General features: G+C 54.7%; 7 protein-coding genes across 7 annotated transcripts; 3 read left to right on the plus strand and 4 right to left on the minus strand.

The window, feature by feature from the left end:
• Positions 1-432: 432 nt before the first annotated feature.
• LRP88_13143 (major facilitator superfamily domain-containing protein) lies at positions 433-2,217 on the plus strand (the record flags this gene model as incomplete). The annotated part of the gene is made up of 6 exons (XM_083249521.1): positions 433-625; positions 681-823; positions 887-935; positions 1,015-1,179; positions 1,232-1,626; positions 1,678-2,217. 6 exons carry the CDS (start codon positions 433-435, stop codon positions 2,215-2,217), a joined length of 1,485 nt encoding a protein of 494 aa, XP_083093855.1.
• An 88-nt stretch (positions 2,218-2,305) lies between these two features.
• On the minus strand, positions 2,306-4,027 carry LRP88_13144 (uncharacterized protein; the record flags this gene model as incomplete). The annotated part of the gene is made up of 1 exon (XM_083249522.1): positions 2,306-4,027. One exon carries the CDS (start codon positions 4,025-4,027, stop codon positions 2,306-2,308), a length of 1,722 nt encoding a protein of 573 aa, XP_083093856.1.
• Positions 4,028-4,948: 921 nt separating this feature from the next.
• On the plus strand, positions 4,949-6,052 carry LRP88_13145 (phosphatidic acid phosphatase type 2/haloperoxidase; the record flags this gene model as incomplete). The annotated part of the gene is made up of 4 exons (XM_083249523.1): positions 4,949-5,020; positions 5,083-5,139; positions 5,193-5,286; positions 5,352-6,052. The coding sequence occupies 4 exons, from the start codon at positions 4,949-4,951 to the stop codon at positions 6,050-6,052; spliced, it is 924 nt and encodes a 307-aa protein (XP_083093857.1).
• Positions 6,053-6,281: 229 nt separating this feature from the next.
• Positions 6,282-7,233, minus strand: LRP88_13146 (proteasome core particle subunit alpha 3; the record flags this gene model as incomplete). Its single annotated transcript, XM_083249524.1, has 4 exons — positions 6,282-6,409; positions 6,463-6,881; positions 6,961-7,145; positions 7,210-7,233. The coding sequence occupies 4 exons, from the start codon at positions 7,231-7,233 to the stop codon at positions 6,282-6,284; spliced, it is 756 nt and encodes a 251-aa protein (XP_083093858.1).
• A 1,161-nt stretch (positions 7,234-8,394) lies between these two features.
• On the plus strand, positions 8,395-11,073 carry LRP88_13147 (Adenylosuccinate synthetase-domain-containing protein; the record flags this gene model as incomplete). The annotated part of the gene is made up of 3 exons (XM_083249525.1): positions 8,395-9,126; positions 9,193-10,761; positions 10,828-11,073. 3 exons carry the CDS (start codon positions 8,395-8,397, stop codon positions 11,071-11,073), a joined length of 2,547 nt encoding a protein of 848 aa, XP_083093859.1.
• Positions 11,074-11,793: 720 nt separating this feature from the next.
• Positions 11,794-14,465, minus strand: LRP88_13148 (uncharacterized protein; the record flags this gene model as incomplete). The annotated part of the gene is made up of 4 exons (XM_083249526.1): positions 11,794-12,453; positions 12,509-12,752; positions 12,804-14,159; positions 14,299-14,465. 4 exons carry the CDS (start codon positions 14,463-14,465, stop codon positions 11,794-11,796), a joined length of 2,427 nt encoding a protein of 808 aa, XP_083093860.1.
• Positions 14,466-16,540: 2,075 nt separating this feature from the next.
• Positions 16,541-18,268, minus strand: LRP88_13149 (L-lysine 6-monooxygenase (NADPH-requiring)-domain-containing protein; the record flags this gene model as incomplete). The annotated part of the gene is made up of 3 exons (XM_083249527.1): positions 16,541-16,612; positions 16,669-17,239; positions 17,289-18,268. 3 exons carry the CDS (start codon positions 18,266-18,268, stop codon positions 16,541-16,543), a joined length of 1,623 nt encoding a protein of 540 aa, XP_083093861.1.
• Between the last annotated feature and the right edge of the window lie 3,545 nt (positions 18,269-21,813).

Genomic DNA, 21,813 nt, shown 5'->3' on the forward strand with positions numbered 1-21,813 from the left:
TCCCGAGAATCTGGTCTGCCGTCAGATTCTTCTTCCCACTGACAGGTCACACAAGACGGGACGGCTAACTTACATACGATACTGACAAACGTGATGACAGCGGCATCAGTCCCGCGCTGACCAGAATACGGGGGGGAGAGAGGCTGAGGGAGAGGCTTTCATTGGACTGACACCCCAGAACTCCGTGGGCTGGGTAGTCTAGGCAAATACACGATCACGACTTTCTCAGTGATGCCTGCTTCTCTGGAACGGTTACCAAACGACGTATAGGGTCGAGATTTGGAGGATAAGAGACGGCTCATGCCTCGCTGCAGTTCGAGGAGTCTTCTCTCAGGAGCTTCGTTCTACAATCTACAGAGCTCAACAAGACTCACCTTGACTTGGTTCTGTACGACATCTTTCTACTGAAAACTGCAGCATATAGCAACAACTATGGCCGACCAACATGTTCCTCGGGCGAACAAGACTTTGCCTGGTCATGGCAACACCTCTTCGCATGAGGACACCGCAGCACGAAGCAAGGCTCTGAACCAGAAGCTGGATGTGGCTCTGCTTCCTTTACTGTCTCTACTCTACTTGTTCAACGGTCTCGATCGCGGAAATGTTGGCAATGCTGAAACTCAAGGTATGCACCCGCGACATCCCGATCTCCAAGCCGAACTAATCCTAACAACACTCAGGCTTCACCACTGACATTGGTGCCAAACCTGATGATCTCAACGAAGCCGTCTCTCTCTTCTTTGTGACGTTTGTTGTCCTCCAGCCTGTTTCTGCGGCAGTGGGCCGATACATTGGAGCAAGGCATTGGATCCCGATCCTCATGGTAAGCTGATGAAGGAACTGCAAAGATCGGCGATTACCAATTGGATGCTGACGGGCTTGATAGTTCGGCTGGGGCACTGTTACAGTCGGGCAGGCGTTCATCAAGGGCCGTGGTATGTATCTTTTCTTCTTTTCTCCCACGTTTTTCCTGGATTGGGTGTGGCTGTTTCTCGTATGCTGACTCGATTTCAGGGGCACTCATCGCCACCCGCTTGCTTATCGGGGCCTTCGAGGCAGGCTTCTATCCCACCGCTGTAGCCTACTTGTCGTTTTTCTATCCTCGATACGACTTTTGCGTCAGACTTGCTCTCTTTTACGGGCAGTATGCCATTGCTGGTGCCTTTTCCGGATCCATTTGTGTGTCTCCCCCTCGTATCACAGCTCCCCTATCTATACTCACACTTTCCAGCATACGGCATCTTCCACCTCAAGAATGGCCATCTGAAGAACTGGCAGTATCTTTTCATCATCGAGGGTGCCCTTACCTGCTTCTTCGCAGCCGTCGCATGGCTCTGGCTGCCCAACGGTCCCGGCTCAGCGTGGTTCCTTTCTCCCGATGAGCGAGCTCTCGCCGTTGAGCGGATGCAGCAGGACACCGCCGCTTATGTCGAGCACGAATACGGCGAGGACGGCATTGAGAAGAACCGCCTGAGCAAGAGGGACTTTATCGAGACGCTTAAGGACTGGAAGCTGTGGACTGTGCTGGTGCTCAACATCTGTGCAAGTGTTCCTAGCAGTGCGTTCTCGGTGTTCTTGCCTCTTGTTGTTCAGGGACTGGGCTATGAGTCTATTCTCGCCAACTTGGTATGTTACTCCTCCTTCTCTTCATACGTAACATTTCATTGACCTTCTCAGATGACGGTTCCTCCCTTTGTCTGCGGTGCCCTTGGCCTCTATGCTTTCGCACTCAGCTCCGATCACTTCAAGGAGCGCGGCTACCATATTGTCGTCGGCATCCTCATTGCTGTTATCGGTCTCATCCCCGCCGTTACCGTTTCCTCCTCGGTCGGACAGTACATCTCGCTCTGCGTTCTGCTCTCCGGCGTCTACATCTCCGCCCCTCTCACCATGGCATGGCTCAGCGGCAACACCCCCGAACCCGGCAAACGCGCTCTCGTCCTAGGCGTCAACGGCTTTGGCAACCTAGGCGGTGTTGTCGGCGCACAGCTCTACAGGCAGCGATACCGTCCCGACTACAGGATCCCTTTCTACGTGACGCTGGGTTTTCTCGCCGTGGCATTGGTCGGCTATCTCTTGTATAGGTTCATGCTACAGGCGGTCAACAAGCGCAAGGCAGCTCTTTTGAGCTTGATGACGGAGGAGGAGGTTGAGAGTGAGAGGCTCAACGACCGACGATACGCTGACAAGAAGTTGACCTTTGTGTATGGACTGTAGATGGTGGTGTTGGTTCTGCAGCAGATGTATTTAGATGAGGCTCCCGCGAAACCACTGAAACGCTAGAAATGACTGATGAACACCGGCATCATGAAGATTCCTTCTCGGTTTCTTTCATGCTGGCCAATTGACTCTGTAATCCTTGCTTCCCCACATTCATAGCCATCTCCAGCTCCCTCTCTTCCTCTCTCAACCGGGCCTTGCTGACTGCAACCTCACGGTCCCGCTTCCTCCTCTGCTCCTCAACGGCCCGATTTCTGTCTTCGAGTGCCTTTTGACGCTTCTCGCGCGCCTCCTGCTGCTTCTTCTTCTCCTCGTCGTCCTTAGCTGCGTCTGGGTCCTCGGGTGGCGGAGGCAGGTTGCTCACGTAAGCCTCGATCAAAGGATCACGAACCTGGGGCTCAAGGGATATATACCGAATATCAGTAAGAATGGCGTCAGGTAAGCCGGTCGATAACGACTTGTTGTTAAGGAGGTGGATGGGTTGCGCCTTGAGCAGGGCAGTGAGGTCCGACTTGAGCTTTGACTGTGGCATCTTGAGTCGGCTGATGTGCTCTCGGTATGACTTTTCGCGATCCTTGTCGGTGATTTTGAGGGTCTTCATGACTTCCTCCTTCTTGTATTTCCTCTTGAACTCGGGCCAATAAAGTTTCGGCGTTGCCTTTTCCTGTAGGAAGGCCAGGAGAGCAATACGAGGATCCCTCTTCTCCTGCCTGGCCCTTTGCTCCTTTAGCTCGGCGATCCTTTCTCGTGTCCACTCATCCCAGCATTCCCGGCGTGCCTTGGTAGTGCTCAAGGCGGTGTATCGCAAATCATCAATGATCTTTCCTTCTTCCAGTAATTTCTCCCATGGGCTGTAAGGGTTGATGTTGAAGTCGTTGAGCAGATCTTTAAATAGTGCCTTGGCGTCTTCTTGTGTAAACGGCACGCCTTCAGCGCCTTCAGGCCATTCCTCGGCGTTGCCGTCATCGTAGTCGCCGGGTTCCAGACCATAGTCCTCTCCCATAGCCTGAAGTTGCGCCGCAAAATCCGCTTCTGTGAACTCCATCGGCATGTCCTCGTCATCGTCCTCGGCTGCGTCTTCTTCGGTTCGCTGTCGTTTCGATGGGCGATCTCCGTCGCCGTCATCGCCCTCACCTTCGCCTTCGTCATCTGTCACCTCGACCTCCTCGTATTCGCTGTCGTCATCGTTCTCTTGGCCTGGTACTTCTGTCGTAGATGCCGCCGTGGGCTTGTCCTTCTTTTCATCCTTCTTGGCCTCTGGCTCTTCCACAGATAGTCCTTCTGCTTTCTTGCGAAGCCGTTCCTTGTCAAGCTCCAGGATTGCCGGCATCAGCTTCTCTGGAATGCGCCAGTAACTGGCATTCTTGACCGGGTTGTACACGAATCGCCTCGAGTACTTGGTGTACACTAGGATCCACGGTTCGCAACCTGGAATCGCTTCTTTCCTTCTCGGCTTGTCGACTGGCTGTGGGCGCGGTCGACCCTCGAAACCTCCACGACCCCCTCCATGACCGCCTCGCTGATGATTCTGCGGCCCTCCATGTTGCGTTCGGTTGAGTTGCGCCATATAAGAATTGGCGACGTTGGGATCGGCGAGGGAAGGCATAGAGCCATAAGCAGGGTAGGCGGATGCTGGAGGTTGCGCCGGCTGTGGTGGTGGGAGCTCGGTCCCTGGGCGCTTGTATGTCGACTCTTTCGTCTCGGCATTGTAGTAGTATGTATGGCCGGTCGGCGCCGTGTGTTCGGTCCATCCTGGAGGCAGCGGTGCCAGGGCGGCTGCTGATGGTTTATGTGTTGATTTGAGCATCTTGAGTTGTCGCGTCGCGTCGCAAGCTACACCATTAGAGACAGTATTGGAATCGATAGATCTCCAGAGAAAGACCTGTACGCCGTAGGAGCCTGTAAGAAGGTGGAGGATCGCGAAGGAGAGTGCAGAAGGGATCGTGGTTTACAGGAAGAATTAAGTCAGGGTCATGATGATGTTCATGCCTGCGATGATCGCAAAGTTGAAGAATTCCGGAAGCTTGGGCCCTGGGAGAGTGGGTCGCGGTTGAAATGTGTTTACCCTAGAGACTCACTGAGACAATTTTTAAACCAAGTTCAAGGCCATAAAGGTTCATAAAAGTAGTCATCTTGGATTAGAAATGATTTATTGATATATCCCAAGTATCTATACTTGCATTGGCTATGGTATTTCCCTTGTGATGATCAGGTTATTGAGAAGATGTCTATGATGGGCGTGTTAAAGTCTCTCTGTACTTCACTGTGTAGTGGGTACTATCCAATCTCCAAGCAAAGAACCAAACGTCTTGGCATAAGAGAATAGTATTATCGAGCGAATGATACCATGTCCAAGCTTAGAAAACGATGAATTATAGCTTCTAGCCTGTTTTTAAAGACCTTTATTGTCATTTGCTTCGTCTGAGCGAGTCAAGTATCAATGGTTCTGTTTTGAGCGGACCCAGAAATTCGGGGAGCTGGGGCCGGTTTCTTTTTCGAGACACCAACCTCGCCATCATCTCAGCTTACAATCTGTCAACTCTTCAACACCAGAGCGAATATCGTCACTGGCTCAGCCATGACCTAGATGCCCACCCTGTGTGCTTCGTATCATCTCAATACCTGTATCTTTTAATCAGCTGGACTCTTGCTTGCCAAAGTACCTTCAATCAATGTTACGCGAGGATCTCAATTGCAACCCCCCTGCGCCCATATTCCGTCATGGCTCCTGCTCATAGCTACGGCTCGTCCGGCGGGCCAATCTCATTCCTGCGAAGGAAATGGAGGGTATGTTGCTTGTGTGCATAACCAGATAAAGAAAGCAGGGGACTGATTAGGCCTTTGTATTGTTGCGCTCAATAGACAACTCATGCGCCCGATTATGTTGGCTTCGTCATCCTCCTTACGGGATGGATCTTGGTACGGACCTCTATTACCCTCAGCACACCCACACCCACTAACGCTCTGAATAGATTGTCCTCTTTGTCAATCCGTTCCATCGCATGTTCTACATAAATGACCTGCGTATCTCATACCCCTTTGCTGTCAAGGAGCGTGTCCCCGTCTGTATGTCTCTCCTTCAACACCTCTAACCACATTCAGCCTATGAGACATGAGTTGACAAGATCAAGTTATGAACTTCGTATACGCCTTGTTCATCCCTCTTGGAGTTCTCATCGCCTACAACCTCTTCGCCAGGTCCTCAGCCGCCAAGCATGAAGTCACCTATCTCTCATTCCTCATCTCTATCGTCCTCACCTCCTTTATCACTGACATTATCAAGAACGCCGTGGGCCGGCCTCGTCCGGATTTGCTGGATCGCTGCAAACCTGCTACTACTACAAAGGCCAACACTCTTGTTACCATCGAAGTCTGCACGGCACATGATGGTCACATTCTCCAGGAGGGCTGGCGATCTTTCCCCTCGGGTCACTCATCCTTCTCTTTTGCTGGTCTGGGATTCCTTAGCCTCTTTCTCGCTGGACAGCTTCACGTCTTCCGTTACTCAGCCGGAGGTCGCGATCTTAGCCGCGCCCTGATTTGTCTTCTGCCGCTCATTGGAGCTGCTCTCGTCGCCATATCCCGATGTGAGGACTACCGTCACGACGTCTACGATGTCTGCGTGGGCTCAGCTCTTGGCATGAGCATTGCATACTGGAGCTACCGACGACACTGGCCCCGGCTTTCCAGCCAGCGATGCGATGAACCTTATCCGCCGCCGGGCGTTGATACCCAACCTGGCTGGCAACGAGTCACTGACGACGAGGAGGCAGCCAGGGTTGGGACAGATGTAGGATATGAGATGGATGACTTGAGAAATGCGCGACGCTGATACTGGGGACTTAGGCATAGTGGCGTACTTGTTTCAAACCGTTTGGCTTCATTCTGTTTGCCAGCCTGCTTTCACACCGCCGGAGCGAGCTTCGTATGCTCTTTAGACTTGACTTGGTCAGATTTGTTGTCTCGTCCTTTGGTCATTTCATGATATTATTGTACAGGGGCAGATTAGGGTGGCCCCGCTCCCCTCCTACCCATCTATCAAGAATCTATTGCCTTGGCCCCTACTTTTCCTCGGTTTCCTCGCTCTTTGCCAGATCGTGCTCCTTCAACAGCGCCGTGATCTCGTCGGCGCTCCACAGCCGGTGGTAGATCTTGCCGTCCTCGGTCTGTCCTACTGTCGCAAATTCGACTGGATGGGGGTTAGTTTTGGGGCTTAAGATATTGAATTGGGGGGTGACATACTCTTCTCGCTGCTGAGCTTGGTAGAGTCCATGGTCTTGCTCAGGACCTTGACGGCCATACCGCAAGCCTCCTTCAGGGTGCAATCCTCCTTGTAATCCTGCTTCAACAAGCTCTGTGCGCTAGCATTGTTGGCACCCGCGCTTGTGGCCTTCCAGCCACCGTAGTTGCCCGAGGGGTTGCTCAGGTAGAGCTGGAACTGTCTTCGAGGGTCCCACCCCGCATAGATGAAGGAGACACCGAAGGGTCGCAGACCACCGTGCTGAGTGTAACCCTGCTTGAGATCGCAGAGTCGGCGAACGAGCTGCTCACAGGGGATGTCTTCGTTGTAAGTGAGGAGGTATCGCTGGGCGGCTTGTCGAGCGTAGTTGATGAGGATGTTGGCATCGGCGGTCATTCCAGCGACAGCGCAGATCATGTTGCTAAACGACAGGCACCAGTCAGCAAGGTCCATCCATCACATCAATGTCTTGATGCAGAAGCAAAAAAAGGTGGACGCACTCGTTCAGGATGTAGAGCTTCTCGGCCGAAGTGTCCTGCTCCAACAGCTTTGAGGTGACCTTTCGCTCGGCGGCCAGGACGATACCATCCTTGGCCAGGATACCAATGGCGGTACCGGCATGTGAGATGGCCTCTAGCGCATATTCGACCTGGTACAGGCGACCCTCTGGTGAGAAGATGGTTGTCTATCAGAACCGGTCAGCTTGGCGGGAGAGCTTCCAACTGCTAGAGCTTCAAGGGCACACGCACTCGGGAATCGTAGCGACGAGACATGATGGCGGCGATCGGAGGGTAGTAAGGGTGATAGAGCGGAAGGGATGCAACTCTCCAGGCACGTCAAAGAGCAGGTCTACCAAAGTAGGAGGTTGCGGTGATGATTTGGTCGTTGGGGTTGAGGCGTGGGTTCGTTTACGTCGGTACAGCCCAGGTAGCCTGTGACGGAGCTCTAGGCCGCCGCGCCGCGTTAGCTTTCCTGTTGCTTAGTGTGCCTGGGCCTAGGCTGAAGATTGATGCCTGAGGCGTGGACTCTTTGTAGCTGAAGCCAATACGATTGGCTGTGTGGCTGCAAGGCTGACCAGCTGGACTCTGAGCGGTGACTAAGCCATTTTCATGTCAAGAGTCGCTGTCTGATTTATCAGGCATTTTACTCGCCACCAGGCACCAAACAGCTTCACCTGCCACCTCTAGCACCCGCCACCACATCAAGCGCAAGCTGTCGTAGGGCAGGAGTGGGTGGATGCCACTGCCGAAGTTTTCCACCTCCGCATAGAGCTCCCTTCCCCCCTCCAACCCTGGGAAGCCAAAACCTCCCCTTTACATCATCACCACCTGGGAAGCCGTTTCCTCAGACGGATCGCGATCATTTCGACTGATTTTTCCCGCCTGACGCGACACCCGGAGCCAGCGGATTCCGTCTTGGATAACCCAGCAGAGCTCGCGCGCACTCGCAGCCTCGGCACGCGACCCGCTCCATCCTGCTGATATCGGATCGGCATCACGAACTAATCGTCGCGCGCCTTTTTCGGATTCTGTGACTCCTACTACAAACCGCCATACTTTCGAATCCCTTTGCGCATTACTCAACGCGGAGGAGATCTGTCTTTGAGCTTTGCGCCCACGATAATCTTTCTGTTTGGTGCTTCCGACAGCCAGTGCATCTCTTTGCGCCAAGGCGGATATAAGTTGGAAGGCAGACAAATCTGCGCGTGGATTTCCTGGGGAGAATTCGCCGTGACATAGTCGTGACTCTTAGTTGTCTCCCACGTAATTAGCTCAATGTCTGTCTGAGGGAATACGCCGTCCCACGCCTTGCTGCAACAGTAGACCCCTCCGTCTAACACGACTGCGCCGCCATTCACGCATTATCACCCGACCTGGGAACGCGCCTCCCATTTGAAGACCGCTGTTTGTACACACACATTCACACCTCACACCATGTCCGGTAAGCGACAACGACCCGCCAATTCGTCTAGACGCCCAAAGGGTGCTGAGGACGATGCTCTTCCCCCAAAGCGCGACAAAACCAGCAAAACCAGCCGTTCCAACAGATCAACTAATAACAACAATTCAGGCGAAGCAGAACCTCGACGATCGGTGCGCGCCACCAAGGGCCAGCACACCAAATCCTTCGACGAACTTGAACCGGCGACCGTCCCCAAGCGACGACAGACAAAAAAGACCAAGAAGGCCAAGGAGCAAGAGCAGGAACAGGAGCAGCAGCAGGGGCAGGAAGAAGAAGAGGAGGACGAGCTCATCCGTTGCGTCTGTGGCGCGACCGAGCAGGATGAGGATTCTGGTGAAGCCTGGATCGCCTGCGAAACCTGCGGCGCGTGGCAGCACAACGTTTGTGTCGGAGTGAGCTCGTTTGACGACGAGATCCCTGAGCATTACTGGTGCGAGCAATGCCGACCCGAAGATCACAAGGAGCTCCTCGACGGTATGGCCAAGGGAGAGAAGCCTTGGGAGGCCCGGCGTCAAGCGCATGAAGAGGCCAAGAAGAAGAAGCGCGGTGGTCGCAAGGGCAAGAGCAAGCGACATAGCGAGACCAAGGACGAGGACAAGTCAAAGGCCAAGCCGTCTCCGGCCCCTGACGCCCCCAAAGAGAAGAAGGAGACCAAGACTGGGAAACGAAAGGCTCGAGAAGACTCCCACGACACTGATGGCAAGGTAAGTCGTCCCTTTGGTATCCCGCATGGACTTTGTCCAGTTGCTAACCCTGAGTGGCATGTGAAGACGGCCAAGATCCGCCGCGTAGCCGAGAACGAAGCCGCGCCTGTACCTACAGTCTCCTACACGCCTCCAGCAGACCTGGCCAAGGCGATCGGAGAGCTACCCAACCAGCGAATGGGGCCAGCCAAGGCGTTGAACAAGTCCATCACCCATGTCTTGACCTCAATACAGAAGCAAGGCAGCCTCCAGCTTGAGGAGGGCAGCACGATCGAGTCCAAGTCCGAGACACTCGCTCTACAAATCGAACGTGCCGTCTTTGACACGCATCCTGTGACCAAGGGACAGAAAGAGTACAGTCAACAGGTCAAAACCCTAGCCTTCAACCTCAAGAACAACCCAGAACTGTGCCATGGACTTTTGGCTAGGACCCTTTCGCCTTCGGGCCTGGCGGTCATGACGTCAGAGCAGCTTGCTTCGTCAGAGATGCAGAAGCAGACTGCCGAGATGAAGGCCAAGGCTGAAAAGCAGTCTATTTTCTACACATCCGAAACAGGACCTCGTGTACGACGAACTCACAAGGGCGAAGAGGTTATCGACGACGAGTCGTTTGTCACTGACGCCCCAGTGCCTCTCCCAGCAGGTCCGCGTCGCCCACCGGCTCAGACCGTTAAGAAAGAGCCTGTCGGGGGAGACAAGCCGGACCTCGCTTCCCATCCAGCACAGCATGACGATAAGCAACGATCACCGAGCCATCCCGACTTTGATATCACCAAGGTCTTCTCAAGTGTCAAGTCTCCGACTGCTTCTCAGAACCGCCGTCCATCAGCTCCCATAGCCCCGGCTAATGGCCCGGGTGTTGATGCTGATGTAGACCGGATGCTCCAAGAGGAGAACGAATCGCCCCCGTACTCTCCTACTGAGGAGACTCAGGACCCCGACGTTATCTGGCGGGGTGCGTTGGCTATGAGCTCGATCGCGGACTTCCCAGCAACGGCCAAGCACATCGGCGGCGCTAACTTTGCCACCGTTGGGCCATGGTCGAAACTGATACCAAGACGAATGACAGTGGCTGGCCGCATCACGGAGCAGAGTGCCATAGAGTATCTCTGCAGTCTTCGCTACAGCAGCTTCACCGATATCATCGTTGTTAGCATTACACCCGTGTCTCCAGCTTCGCATACCGAGTTTAACGCTCTCATCGACTACTTTGTGAGCAAGAAGCGGTATGGTGTGATCGGGGACAAGGTTGTAGGAAATGTGCGAGACACGTATCTTGTGCCTGTTCCCCCTGGAGAGGATAATTACCCCGAGTTTATGCTCAACCTTGTTGACAACAAGATCCCAAAGACTCGCACTGAGCCAATGTTGCTGGCGGTCTTTGTGTATCGCAACGATCCTGAACAGCTTAAGCAACTGAAGGATAATGCCTCGAATCAACAAGATGCGAGCGCTCAGGGGTCGCCAACTCCGGTGGGACACGCTCAACGAAGTAACTCGACGGCGTCAGCAGGTCCTGCCTTCTCACCGGCAACACCTCAGGCGCCCCAGGGAGCATTCCCTCAGAGTTCGCCACCACCTCACCTGCATTCGATGACACCGGTGCCCATCCCACAGCCGCCTCATACCCGACCAGTTGCCGCCCTAGCACCGACTGCACCTCCAGCTAGCCAGCCGCCGGCTCCGACGGAGATGTCGGAGGCGCAAAAGTACCAGGCTCAGCAGGCCGGTACTGCTATGGCTCAAGAGATCCTTGGACCCCTGATTAGTGTTCCGACGGTTCAGTTCATCCTCCCGCAAGCGTGGCAGATGTCACGCAGGGAGTGGGAGGTGGTTCGGAAGATCTTTGAACGAGATCCTCGCGCACGAGAAGACCTTCAACATCTTGGAACCCTCCTGGAGAGGGAGACGGCAAACGACAAGACAGGAGCGCCTGCTGCTGCTTAACGACGGTGTTTATGGGACAAAGGGAAATGATACAGTTTTGGGACAAGAAAGAAAGGCCATGTAGAACTAGGGAGTGGGAGGCATCGTCTATTTCTTGAGGGACATACCCTTTTCTTTTTTTCTTCGTGAATTCTACGACACAAATACCTGGGCAAGTATCTGCTTAGGCTTGTGAGGGAGAATAAACTGGCGCAATGTTGGATTTAAACGATATGCTAGGAAGGGTCTTCTACAATGAACAGCAGGATTATCATGTCATTTATGGATATTGTTTGAAGTGAATCAGGTTTGCTTTTCTTACGCGTTACTTCTTTAACTGGGAACCTTGCATTCGTGATATGATGTGAATGGTGGTTGGCATCCAGACCGGAGAAGCCACCTATGGGAGCTCCTCCATGTCTTATGTTGGGCAACCCGATTTGACTTGTAGCTTGGACCGTCGTAGTTCTTCTACTACATATTTGTCGATCCAAAGGAAAGAGCTTAAGAAGGCAAGACACGTATGGGGACTTGGTTCAACGTCATTCCCCAGGGTAGGTAGGGTCTTGGGCTGAGTGAGGTGAAGGGTAGCTCGGGCCAAGCCATCTCTGAACACTTAGATTGTGGAGGCTATTACATCTTACGTATCTATCAAATAGCTATTGAATGACGTTCTATCGCTCTTGGAAACATCGCTAACCCTCCCTTATTGTTCCTAAATGCCTTTTTATATGTAAAATGTTAAATGAGATATCCGCTGTATGAGTTCCAATCGCCGTCAATCCAAGATACCAGTTCATCATAGAGGATATGTCCCTGCTCAACGAGAATCGGTTGCTGGAGGGCCTCTGAAGTCAACTTCTCCGGCCATTGTTGTCCCATATCTACCGTGGTCCGGTTCTCGATCGGATCGTACGTGGTAGTGGTAGACTGTTGTGGCATGGCGTTGGAGCGTAACGGTTCGAGGCTGGTGTCGACTGGGGTTCGGAGGCGTCCAACGAGAACACGAAGATCCCGAAGAACCGTAGCGCAGTCTCGACCGTAGTTGCTTCCAATCCGGCTCTCATCCTCGAACCTGGCAATGACAAAGTCAAGGTCTTGACATAGGACTCTCTTATCCCTCGGCTCGACGACCTCGTCATCCACTACCAGCTCCCGCAGCATCAAGCATATGGCGGCGTTGAAGATGAAGTGAAGGCCAGCTTGAAGGAGCTTCCGGGGGTGGTTGAGGGCTAGGATTTGGCGGGCGAGGCGGATGTTGTGGACTGCTGCGGCGGTGCAGCGTTTGAGTTGAGGGAGCTGGGGATGGGAACGGAGAGAACATTGACGCGTGACTAGTCTTTCTGCGAATGACTTCTTCACTGTAGCGAAGAAGAGGGGCCGAATGGTTAATATGATCAGCTTCAGGCGGGCGTTAGTCGCAGATCCAACTATGGAGCGGGTTATTGGGACGTGCCTGGTTGTAGCTCATGTGTAGCAGACAACAAGCTGGATCATCGCTCAACCCGTTGTTTGAGAGTTGAAGAGAAGGAGGGAGATTAAGATTCCACTCATCAAGCAGTCTGATGGCCTCTTCGAGGTTTCTAACTGGCCCTGTGTTGCCATCCAATGGCGATACACGATATGTGTTGCACACAATATGTCCGGATATACGCGAAAGTTCAACATGAGCTTTGAGACCATCGGCGGGAGGCAGTCCCCTGTGGAATAGTCAACAAAAGCTGCTCATGAGGTTTTGATCTTTGACTTACGGAGCGTCGCATGGAAGTTGTAATCGGATGGCATCGTCCATGATAGTGGGAGGACGTCCCATTAGGCAACTCAAGTATCGATCGAGGACGTAGAGTGTCCAGAAAACTCTTTTACCACCCTCATCTGCCCATACTCGGTGGGCTCCATGCATGATGCTGATGTGCATGGCATTGCTAACACACATGTAGGCGGCATCTCGACGGTTCATCTCGATCAAGTAGAAGCCCATTAATGTTAACGTCGACACCTCGTTGCCGGTGAATCGCGTGATGTCGAGGGGGTTTCCGAGAAGAAGACGGGCACGACTGAAGTAGTACTCGCTCAGATGAGAGTCTACAGTCAAGTCTTGCGGCGGTGTCGCTGTGGCCTGGGACACGACGGCAAAGGCAGTGTGATAGAAGGCGAGATGGCGGCATTTGTTTAAGCGGGCGAGAGGAGTGTCTCGTTCCATGGGAGGGAGGATGGGCGCCGAGGAGAGATCCCCCCACCAGTAGATGCCTCCACTTGGCCAGTTACCGTTACCGTCCTGGAGGAAGCATCGTAGCTCGGACAGCATGTATTCCATTTCAGGCCGGGGAGGGAACCAAAAGGGGTCGACATCTCGGTCGTGTAAAGGCCTTGAGTCGTATGTTTGATAGCGGCCAAGGCTGGATAAGAATGCACTGCCGTCAGAACCTGGACGAAGATTCTGATATGCGAGAGGTAGGACGGTTGTCATGAATTCTTTCAAGTAGTCGAGAAACGTCGCGCCGCTCGTCTCACCGAGAAAGCGGGCGTGTCCATCAGGGTCGTGAAGTAAGCGGCCCTCTGTCGATACGCCATCTTCATCGTCCTGTCGATGGTGATGAACTTGAACAATTGGAGGGGTGGCAAGCTGAGGGAATGGGGTATCCTGGAATTGGACTTGGGGCAACGGCTGATGCTGGTATTGCCGTTGTAGGTCGGTTTGCTGAGGTGGAGGAAGTTCAGATGGTGCCCGGACGAGCTGAACCTGACCATCTACAGCCGTCGTCACAGCGATAACACCAGGCTGCACGCTGGACAGTGGCGTCCTGGCTGCTTCACTTGCGGCCAAACCCCCAGTAGCCTGATAAGGGTCCGAACGACCAAGTAAGCTGAGCAGCTCGTGGCGCCTCGTGGCATCAGGCACGGCGCTGGAGATGGCTTCGGGTACCGTATCCTTCAGGGCTCGCTCGTACAGGTCGACCTTGCGCCTCAGGTCCTCCAGCTCAGAACGCGTAATGGTGACCTTTTCAACAGGCACGGGATACACGCATTCACGCGAGGACGAGCTGCACTGGCGACAAGGACGTTCGCCTGAGCAGCGTACTCTGCGGATATTACAGGCATTGCACCTTGGGAGAGACACGACATGTTAGACAGGGTACGATCTCTTGTGTTTACGGAATCTGGGACATGCATGTAGATGGATGGAGGCTTGTGGTGGATACATGAAGGGAGAGACAGATTAAAGAGACTCAAACCTCGACTTACGCTGTTACAACGCGTTTGCGCCGTTCTGGAGCAACCTTGTGTCGACGTGGATTCACGGGAAGACGCTGCAGTGGCGGAGCAGCACCAGTACCAGTAGGCTGAGGTGACGGCGACGCAGCTGGACCCGAAGCCCCAGAGCCGGCGCCGGCGCCGTCGAGCCGCCGCATGGCAGTGTAGACAAGGTAGTGCAGTGTAGCGTAATACAAGTCCCGCGGGGGGAGAGCCAGTAAGTCGTCAGTCAGGCCGTCATCCGCGTAGCTGACGGACGGCGTGCCGAGGTCAGGATTGGATACCTCTCAGAGTCGTGTGCCTTGGCTGGGGCTGGGCTGCGTCTGCGCTGCGTGTGCTGGGCTGCTGAGCTGATCCGATCCGTGATTAATGCTGGCTGGCTGGCTGCAAATGGATAGCTTCTAGCCTGCCCGCGCTGTCAAGTCAAACTCCGCTCCGCTTTCCGTCCCACTCGATCGATGCGATACGTCAACGATGGATGGGGTCATTTGCCGGCCGGAGGATGGGTTCTCCTCTCGGCTTCTGGTCTCTGTCTCGGAGCGTAGCGTCACGGGATGGATGAATAATGGACAGAGTCTTCCAATCCCAGCTTCAGAAGGAAGGAGGACGGGAAAAAAAGGCTCGTTCGCTTCATGACCCTGGCCAGCTCTGACCGTCTTTGACCCCCTGGTTAGAATCGAATCCACCCCGACACGACACGATACGACAGACAATTCGTCGAAGCGTCACACGAAGATGCATTCCGGGCAAGAAGCCTCTGGGCACTCTGGAAGAAGAGCCAGGCCTACCTACCTGGGGTCCTATGGCCCTTGTCCTAGGCAGAAACGCTAACAGCACATGGGCTGAACTGTTCACAGGTCAAAGAGCCACGGAGCCGAGGCAATGGGATGGCAATTGTCCTTGCATGAGGAGGCGGGAAAAAAGAAACCCAAGAGGCGTCAGAAAAAGAGGCGCCTGAAAAGAGAGTTGCAGCACAGCACAGCACAGCACAGCACAGCAGTTGACAAGGAGTCACAACCCTGTCAACTCGGCTCTCTTACTGCTCACTCAGATAGAACTCGAAACAGGGCCTGGACTCGAGGGAATTTATTTCCTGTTGCTACTTGGTCAAACTCTCCCTTACATACATTGGTAGGTAGGTTGTAGCCGGGGGTTAAACCGCTCTGGGCGGTGTTCAAAACGCATCCTTGTCTGTCACTCACTGGCCTTGGAGATTTCTTGCAGGTTCTTTACGTACATTAGCCCGTCATGCAGCGAGTGCGTGACGAGGCCCAGAAGCAAAGCAAAGGTGGAAATCCGTGTCCTGAGTGGGCGTGCGCGTTGTGGGTTGCAGCGAAATGGAGGGATGCCAGGGTGCCCGGCCCGCCGCCTGCGCTGCGCATCACATCTCCAGACTTTAGCATCTTTTTTTTCTGTTCAGTTCAGATACGGCTGAAACAAGCATACTCGTTAACTCACGAGATACAAGGTGGATTTCGGAGCTGCCCGGAGACGACACCTGCGGGATGCGGTGGTGATAGGCTCATGAGCCACCGCATGCGCGCAGCCAAGCCCATGCTTTTCCTGACACGTTCTTGTGCTCGGCCCGGACGATGTCATCGCCATGAGCAAAGATTACCGCAGCCATTGCCGATTCTAGAAGGTCTGACCGTTTTGTGACCTACAGAAGATGCTACGCTCGGCGGAAGACGACGGGGTCCGAGGCGGATAAAGGGAACATCGAATGAGTTTCTATGGGTGAGTAATCAGGCTTGCTAAAGAAGAAAACGTCTGGATGTTGAATAGGAGCCAGATTGGGCGACGTGCAGCATCGCGGTAGTGTTGCATGTTCCTGAGACATTCAGAACGGTTGACCTGGATGGCTGGCACCCTCTGATCGTACTGTAGCCAGTGAGGGAGAGCCTAAAGTAATCTTTCAGACAAAGATGAGGATACTGGATAATGATCAAATGTCAAGGATAAGCAATGCATGATAGGAGCCTTCATAGTGAAAGAGTCGAATTGTTTTTGATGCCCTCTTTGGGGCCCTATCCAGGTCTAGAAAACACCAAAAAGAAACTGAGCTGAAAATCCACCATTCTGAGTGCTAAAATCGCGGTATAAATGATTCAAAGAAAAAGTAGGATATAAAAATGACCAGGCCGGATGATTGCTCATCGAGTCCGGCCGACTATTTTCGCTGCCCTTGCTACCCATATTATACTACCAATTCATTCATGCTGTCGTGACGCTTTTACTGTTTGAAAATCGACTGAACAATCTCGCCCGAGCGGGTGCCCAGGACAGACAAGAGGGTGTCGCTCAGCTATAGACACAGTTAGCACAGGCACAATGACGCTCTGACGCAGCAGCAAAACTTACCCCGTGAGTACCCTCGCAGCAGCCCTGCAGCCAGACTCCAGAGTTGTCGGCAACGGCCCCGGGGGAGAACTTGACCCGGTAATCTCGGGCGACGGCGATCTTGCGCTCGCCCTCGGGGGTCTCGACGTTCCATCCGTTGACGCCCTTGCCAAACTCGGTGCGCCCCGACACAGTCTTGGGTAGCATGGACCAGGCGTCCTTGAGCATGTCGACGTGGGCGCTGCGCTTGTAGCCAGTGGCGGCGACGATAAGATCAGCCTCGAGGATCTCCTCGTTGACGAAGCCGTCGAGGGGACCGTCCTGGACGTTCTGCACCTTGATCTCCAGGACGTCGCCCTTGGTGTCGACGCTGGCGATCTCGCGGCCAGCCAGGATTCGGTGGGGCCACTGAGTCTCGTCGTCGCTAATCTCACGCTTCTGGTCGTACATCTTCTCATAGAGGTGTTCAATCAGCTCCAGGCGGACGACACCGTAGTTGGTGGCGCGGGCCTCAGTAAGCAGAGCCTGACGGGCGTTGGCAGATCGGGGCCACATGCTGTCAATGTACTCTGGGTTGAAGACGGTGTTGACGCTTTGCTCGGGTTAGCAAGAACGACCTAGAATTTCACGATGCAACTTACAAAGGAGAGTCGTCGCTGGGTCGGAGGAACTCCTGGCGCATGATCAACCAGGTCTTGGAGTTGGGGTAAAGGTTCTGGACGTTGTTGAAGATCTCGGCGGCACTCTGGCCGGCACCAATGACGGCAACGCGATAAGGAGCGTTCTGCTTGGTGAGGATCTGAGGGGCGTAGTTGGCGAACTGAGAGGAGTGGAGGACGCGAGGGTGCTTGGAGGGGAGGCTCTTGGGGAGCGAAGCCTGGCCACCAGCGGCGACGAGGACATGTCGGCTGCGGTAGGACTGGATATGACCGGTCTTGCCGTTGCGGGCCTGAACAATGAAGTTCTTGACGGCCCCAGCCTCCTTGTCGACGGGGGAGATGGAGAGGACCTCGTTGTTGTACTGGACAACGTGGTCGAACCAGGAAGAGCACCACCGGAGGTAGTCCTCATACTCGTTACGGGCAGGCAGGAAAGTGCTCAGGTTAGTGAAGTCGACAAGACGGCCCTGGCAGTGGAGGTAGTTGAGGAAAGTGAACTCGGATCGGGGGTTGCGGAGAGTGGCCAGGTCCTTGATGAAGGAGATCTGCATCTTGGCTCCGGGGAGGAGCATGCCGGCGTGCCAGGCAAAGCGAGTCTGCTTCTCGAGGAACAGGACCTTGGGGGCGGAGCCATCAGGAGTGAGCTTCTGGCCCTCAGCAAGGGCATCGTGGATGGCGGCGGCGACAGCAAGACTGGCGGGGCCAAAGCCGGCGCAGATGAGGTCGAACTCGGAATCCGCGGGGGCAGCCTCGAGATACTTGGAGCGCTCCTTGTGGACTCGGGGTCCGGTGACGGGAGCGGCATGGTTGCCGTTGCCGTTGGTGGTTCCGTTGGTGGTTCCGTTGGTGGTGCCGTTGGTAGGTCCGTGATGACCGTTGGCGGCACCGTTGGTACCGTTGGTTCCGTTCAGGGCCGGGGCGGACTCGGCGCCGTTAAGAGAAACCTCGCTGTGGGGAGTCATGGTGGCGGCAGCAGCAATTGGGATCCAGATGTGGAGTAGTGAAGGGGTATATGTCTAGATAGTGAAAAAGAAGTGGGAATTGAGGGCAAGACGACCTTTTATAAAAAAAGATGCGCCTACAGAGAGTCGTTGCTTCGTGAGTCGTGACGTGGGAGACAAGGCCAGCAGAAGGTCCAGTTTAAAAGCGAACCGGAACGGATGACACCGGCTGCAAAAGAGGGTTGCTTGCTTTTTATCGTTCCGCACGAGAGAAACTTGACAGTTCTAGCCACAAGAGAAGCGTGACAGTTCCGCGGGTGAGCTTGACCAACGGGAGTGTGACGAGGTCAAGCGAGGTCTCCTTGGTGGTCCAATTGGGTATAAACACCAACGGAACAAGAGCGAACCAGGTGGGATGGGATCTCGGACGATGGGAGAGAGTTTGAGATGATGAAGGAAGCTCTTGAGATGTCTCTCTCGGGAGAAGGTCTTAGGGTTATGGAGAAGAAGAGGAGAGGAGACGGACACAAGGCCTCGGGGATGGGGGGGACATATGGGCATTTTGTAGTCAAGTCGGGGATGGGATCTACAGGCGACAGCGTTTTCTTAGTCCCATCCGGCCCATTGCGTGCCACTTCTCAGTTCGGAGCAAATTAAGACTACGGGTCCCATGAGGAGTAGCAGCGCAGCAGAACCAGCGGCCAAGTACACAACTCTGGAGGAGGCTGCGAGGCTGGGTCAGCGAGCCAGCGCGGGCGTGCGGGTTCAGAGCGACGAGGTACATCAAAGAACGCATACCGGCGCTCTGCGCGAACCGACGGCACGACTAGGTACATACATGAGGCGGTTGAGGTACATTGGCGTCAGTTCCATGGGGATGCTAATACAACCACGGTCCGCCGCACGTACATACGAATACACCTTCTCGATGATACATGGGGAAGGGGGAGAAGGGATTCATGGAATGGAGACACTACTGAGCCGGGAAGGACGCAGCTAAGAGCCCACTAGAGCCGAGCCGGTTCTGGATGCCTCGTCGTTGTCCAGTGCCGGCCGTCCTGGGCGTGGAGCAGCAGAAGCAGCAGCAGCACCAAGGCAAGAAACCAAGCAAGTTCAAGCAAGTATTGCGTGGGAGGGAGTGGTGACGGCCGATGGAGCTATGCTTGGGATAGAAAGACGCAAGTGAGCAGCAGCATCCAGCAGCGTGAGTAGCCCAGCCCAGCTTGACTAGGTCGGTCTGCGGCTGTGTGGAGGGCGAGGGTGGGATCGGAAATGGAGGGGGCGCGTGGATATCCAATCCATTCTGTTCTGAAAAGCGCCGACCTTAGCTTCTAGCTTGAATGGGTCCCGTAAGCCAAGGGCCTCTTTTTTTTTCTCTCCTTCCTTTGTCATCTATGTATCTTGTCCCTTGGGGGATTAGATCCTCAAAAAGATCCCTCATCAGAGCTTGTGAGGAGCTTGTTAGTGAACGACACCGATGGAGAGCTGGACGCACGCGCTTCCGAAGCGGTTCTTTGACCCCCCTCGGGACGGGAGGTTTAGCCGACGAGTGAGTGCTCGACGAGCACTACACACAAGGGGATCCAGGGATTGCCTCATGCAGGCCCTGTCTTGGGTCGTTACTCTACCAGGTAGGGGCTTGCCAGGAAGCAGGCAGGTCAAGCAAGTATCATGAGGCAAGGACGAAAGCGCCAAACTACCAGAGCTGCCTGCAATGGAGCACAAGGGGACCAAGGGGAAAGAAGAAAAAAAATGTCGCGCAGTCGACGCCTCCGTGACCACGTCCACGTCCACGTCCACGGCCGCGGCATGCCTCGTGGACCCTCCCGTGGACCTCGTTAACGGGTCCAAGGGACTCGAGGGACCGTGAAGTCCCGTAGCGCTGCCCCGTTGTGGTTGAGAGTGAGAGAGAGCGCTCCCCCAAGACGCCGCATCCCACCCGTCATCTCCGAACAGCATCGTGCCGGGCCACGGCAGGAAAAAAATTGCAACAGCTTTCCCAACTCGTCACAGGCCCCGGGCGTGGAGGGACCCTCCGGGCATGCGTGGCGGCGTGGGTAGAGTCCGGCAGTCAAGGTTCAAAGCGGCAAGGATGGGCAGCATACGGGCAGAGGAGAGGGCAGGGATTCCAAGTCAGGGCCCATGAGACGGCCAGAGTCTGGAAGAGATGGGCTGAGTGGGAGGACATTTTTACGTTGACGGCATCGAAACGACGGGAGGCAAGGGAAAGGACTGGCTGTGCCTCCACGTTGATGCTTCCTATACGCAGGGGTACGACGAGGCATCTCGTCTGCTGCGTGCTTGCGTATGTGTACAGTGACAGCTCTCACTCAAACCTAGGTGTAAATATCACTTGGCTCTGGGCGCATGTTCTCTGCGCCCTATAGAGACAGGGCGTCTTTCCGCCTGTATCCTTTGCTTGCCTTGACTTTCCCTCGATTGATCCCTGCCCTCAGACACTCACTCGCAGCTCTCTCACCTTCATTCTCGTCGGCCATCTCCTTCAGCTTCGCTCATCAAAGTGGGGTGGTCATGGCCACGCGTGAAGCTTGCGTCCTGAGGAGGAGCCGGACCGGCGGAGTGGGGGTTGTTGAGAGTCGGGGACCACTGGGACAGAGCTGGTCAGGGATCTACCGCGGAGGGCAAAGACGGTCGACGAACACGACGGCGATGGTGCGACCTCGGTGGTGATCGATTGGGATGATCAGATAAGATATGTAAAAAGCCCTGGGAACGACCCAGGGCGGGCTTGGTTAGCCGTCTGGGTCCTTGTAAGTTCAAGGGAGCAGATGGTGTCACTGCCGGAGACCATGTTTGTGATCTGAGCTGGCCTAGTGAGGAGGGACCAGTTCAGTTAGTGCCAGTCCACTGGGCCAAGTTCTGGGGGGCTATTATTACTCCGTGGGCTCGTGGCAAGGGCACGAAACGCCTTGGCCGGCGCCGATGACGGCTCTCCTCCCCTGAAACTTTTTACACAGTCCCACGTAACCGTCAGTCGTGGGACCGAAACCTGACGAACACCAAGGACGGAGGGAGACGGCGTCGGCGCCATCTGAGCCGATCATCCAGGTCTCGCAACGTCGTTCGAGGAGAACGAGGGGGTGGTCCCGCACGAGGGAGAGGGATGGGGTTGGCAACGAGGCCGTGATTGGCGAGCCAGACGAGGATCCGGGTATTGTACAGTCATGTTGACCGAGGGCGGCGAATAAGTTACAGGGCGGACAGAAGGCCATGGTGGATTTTTGGGGGCCTCCTCGGGGGGGTCAGAGGGTGAAGGGAGAAGGCGCCGGTGCGGATTTGGGCTCCAGAGTGGAGATGAGGGAATTATCTGATGATCTGATAAACCGGATCTGATAAGATCTAATTAGCAACTTACAGTAGCGTCAAGCACCAAGCGCGAGGTTGACTGGTTACCGACGCTCGAGAGGACCAGGGGTCCCTTAACACTAGGCCCCTGGGCCGGGCCACCCCTGCGGTTTTGACTGTTTTTTTCTTCTTGTTGGAACAGGTACCGATCGAATGAGAGCCGAGGAGCAGGAGGGGAATTGAAAAATTTTCTTTTCTTT

This window comes from Fusarium phalaenopsidis, assembly GCF_050370095.1.
Source record: "Fusarium phalaenopsidis strain FUZ10S chromosome Unknown contig_32332, whole genome shotgun sequence".
Lineage (NCBI taxonomy): Eukaryota > Fungi > Ascomycota > Sordariomycetes > Hypocreales > Nectriaceae > Fusarium > Fusarium phalaenopsidis.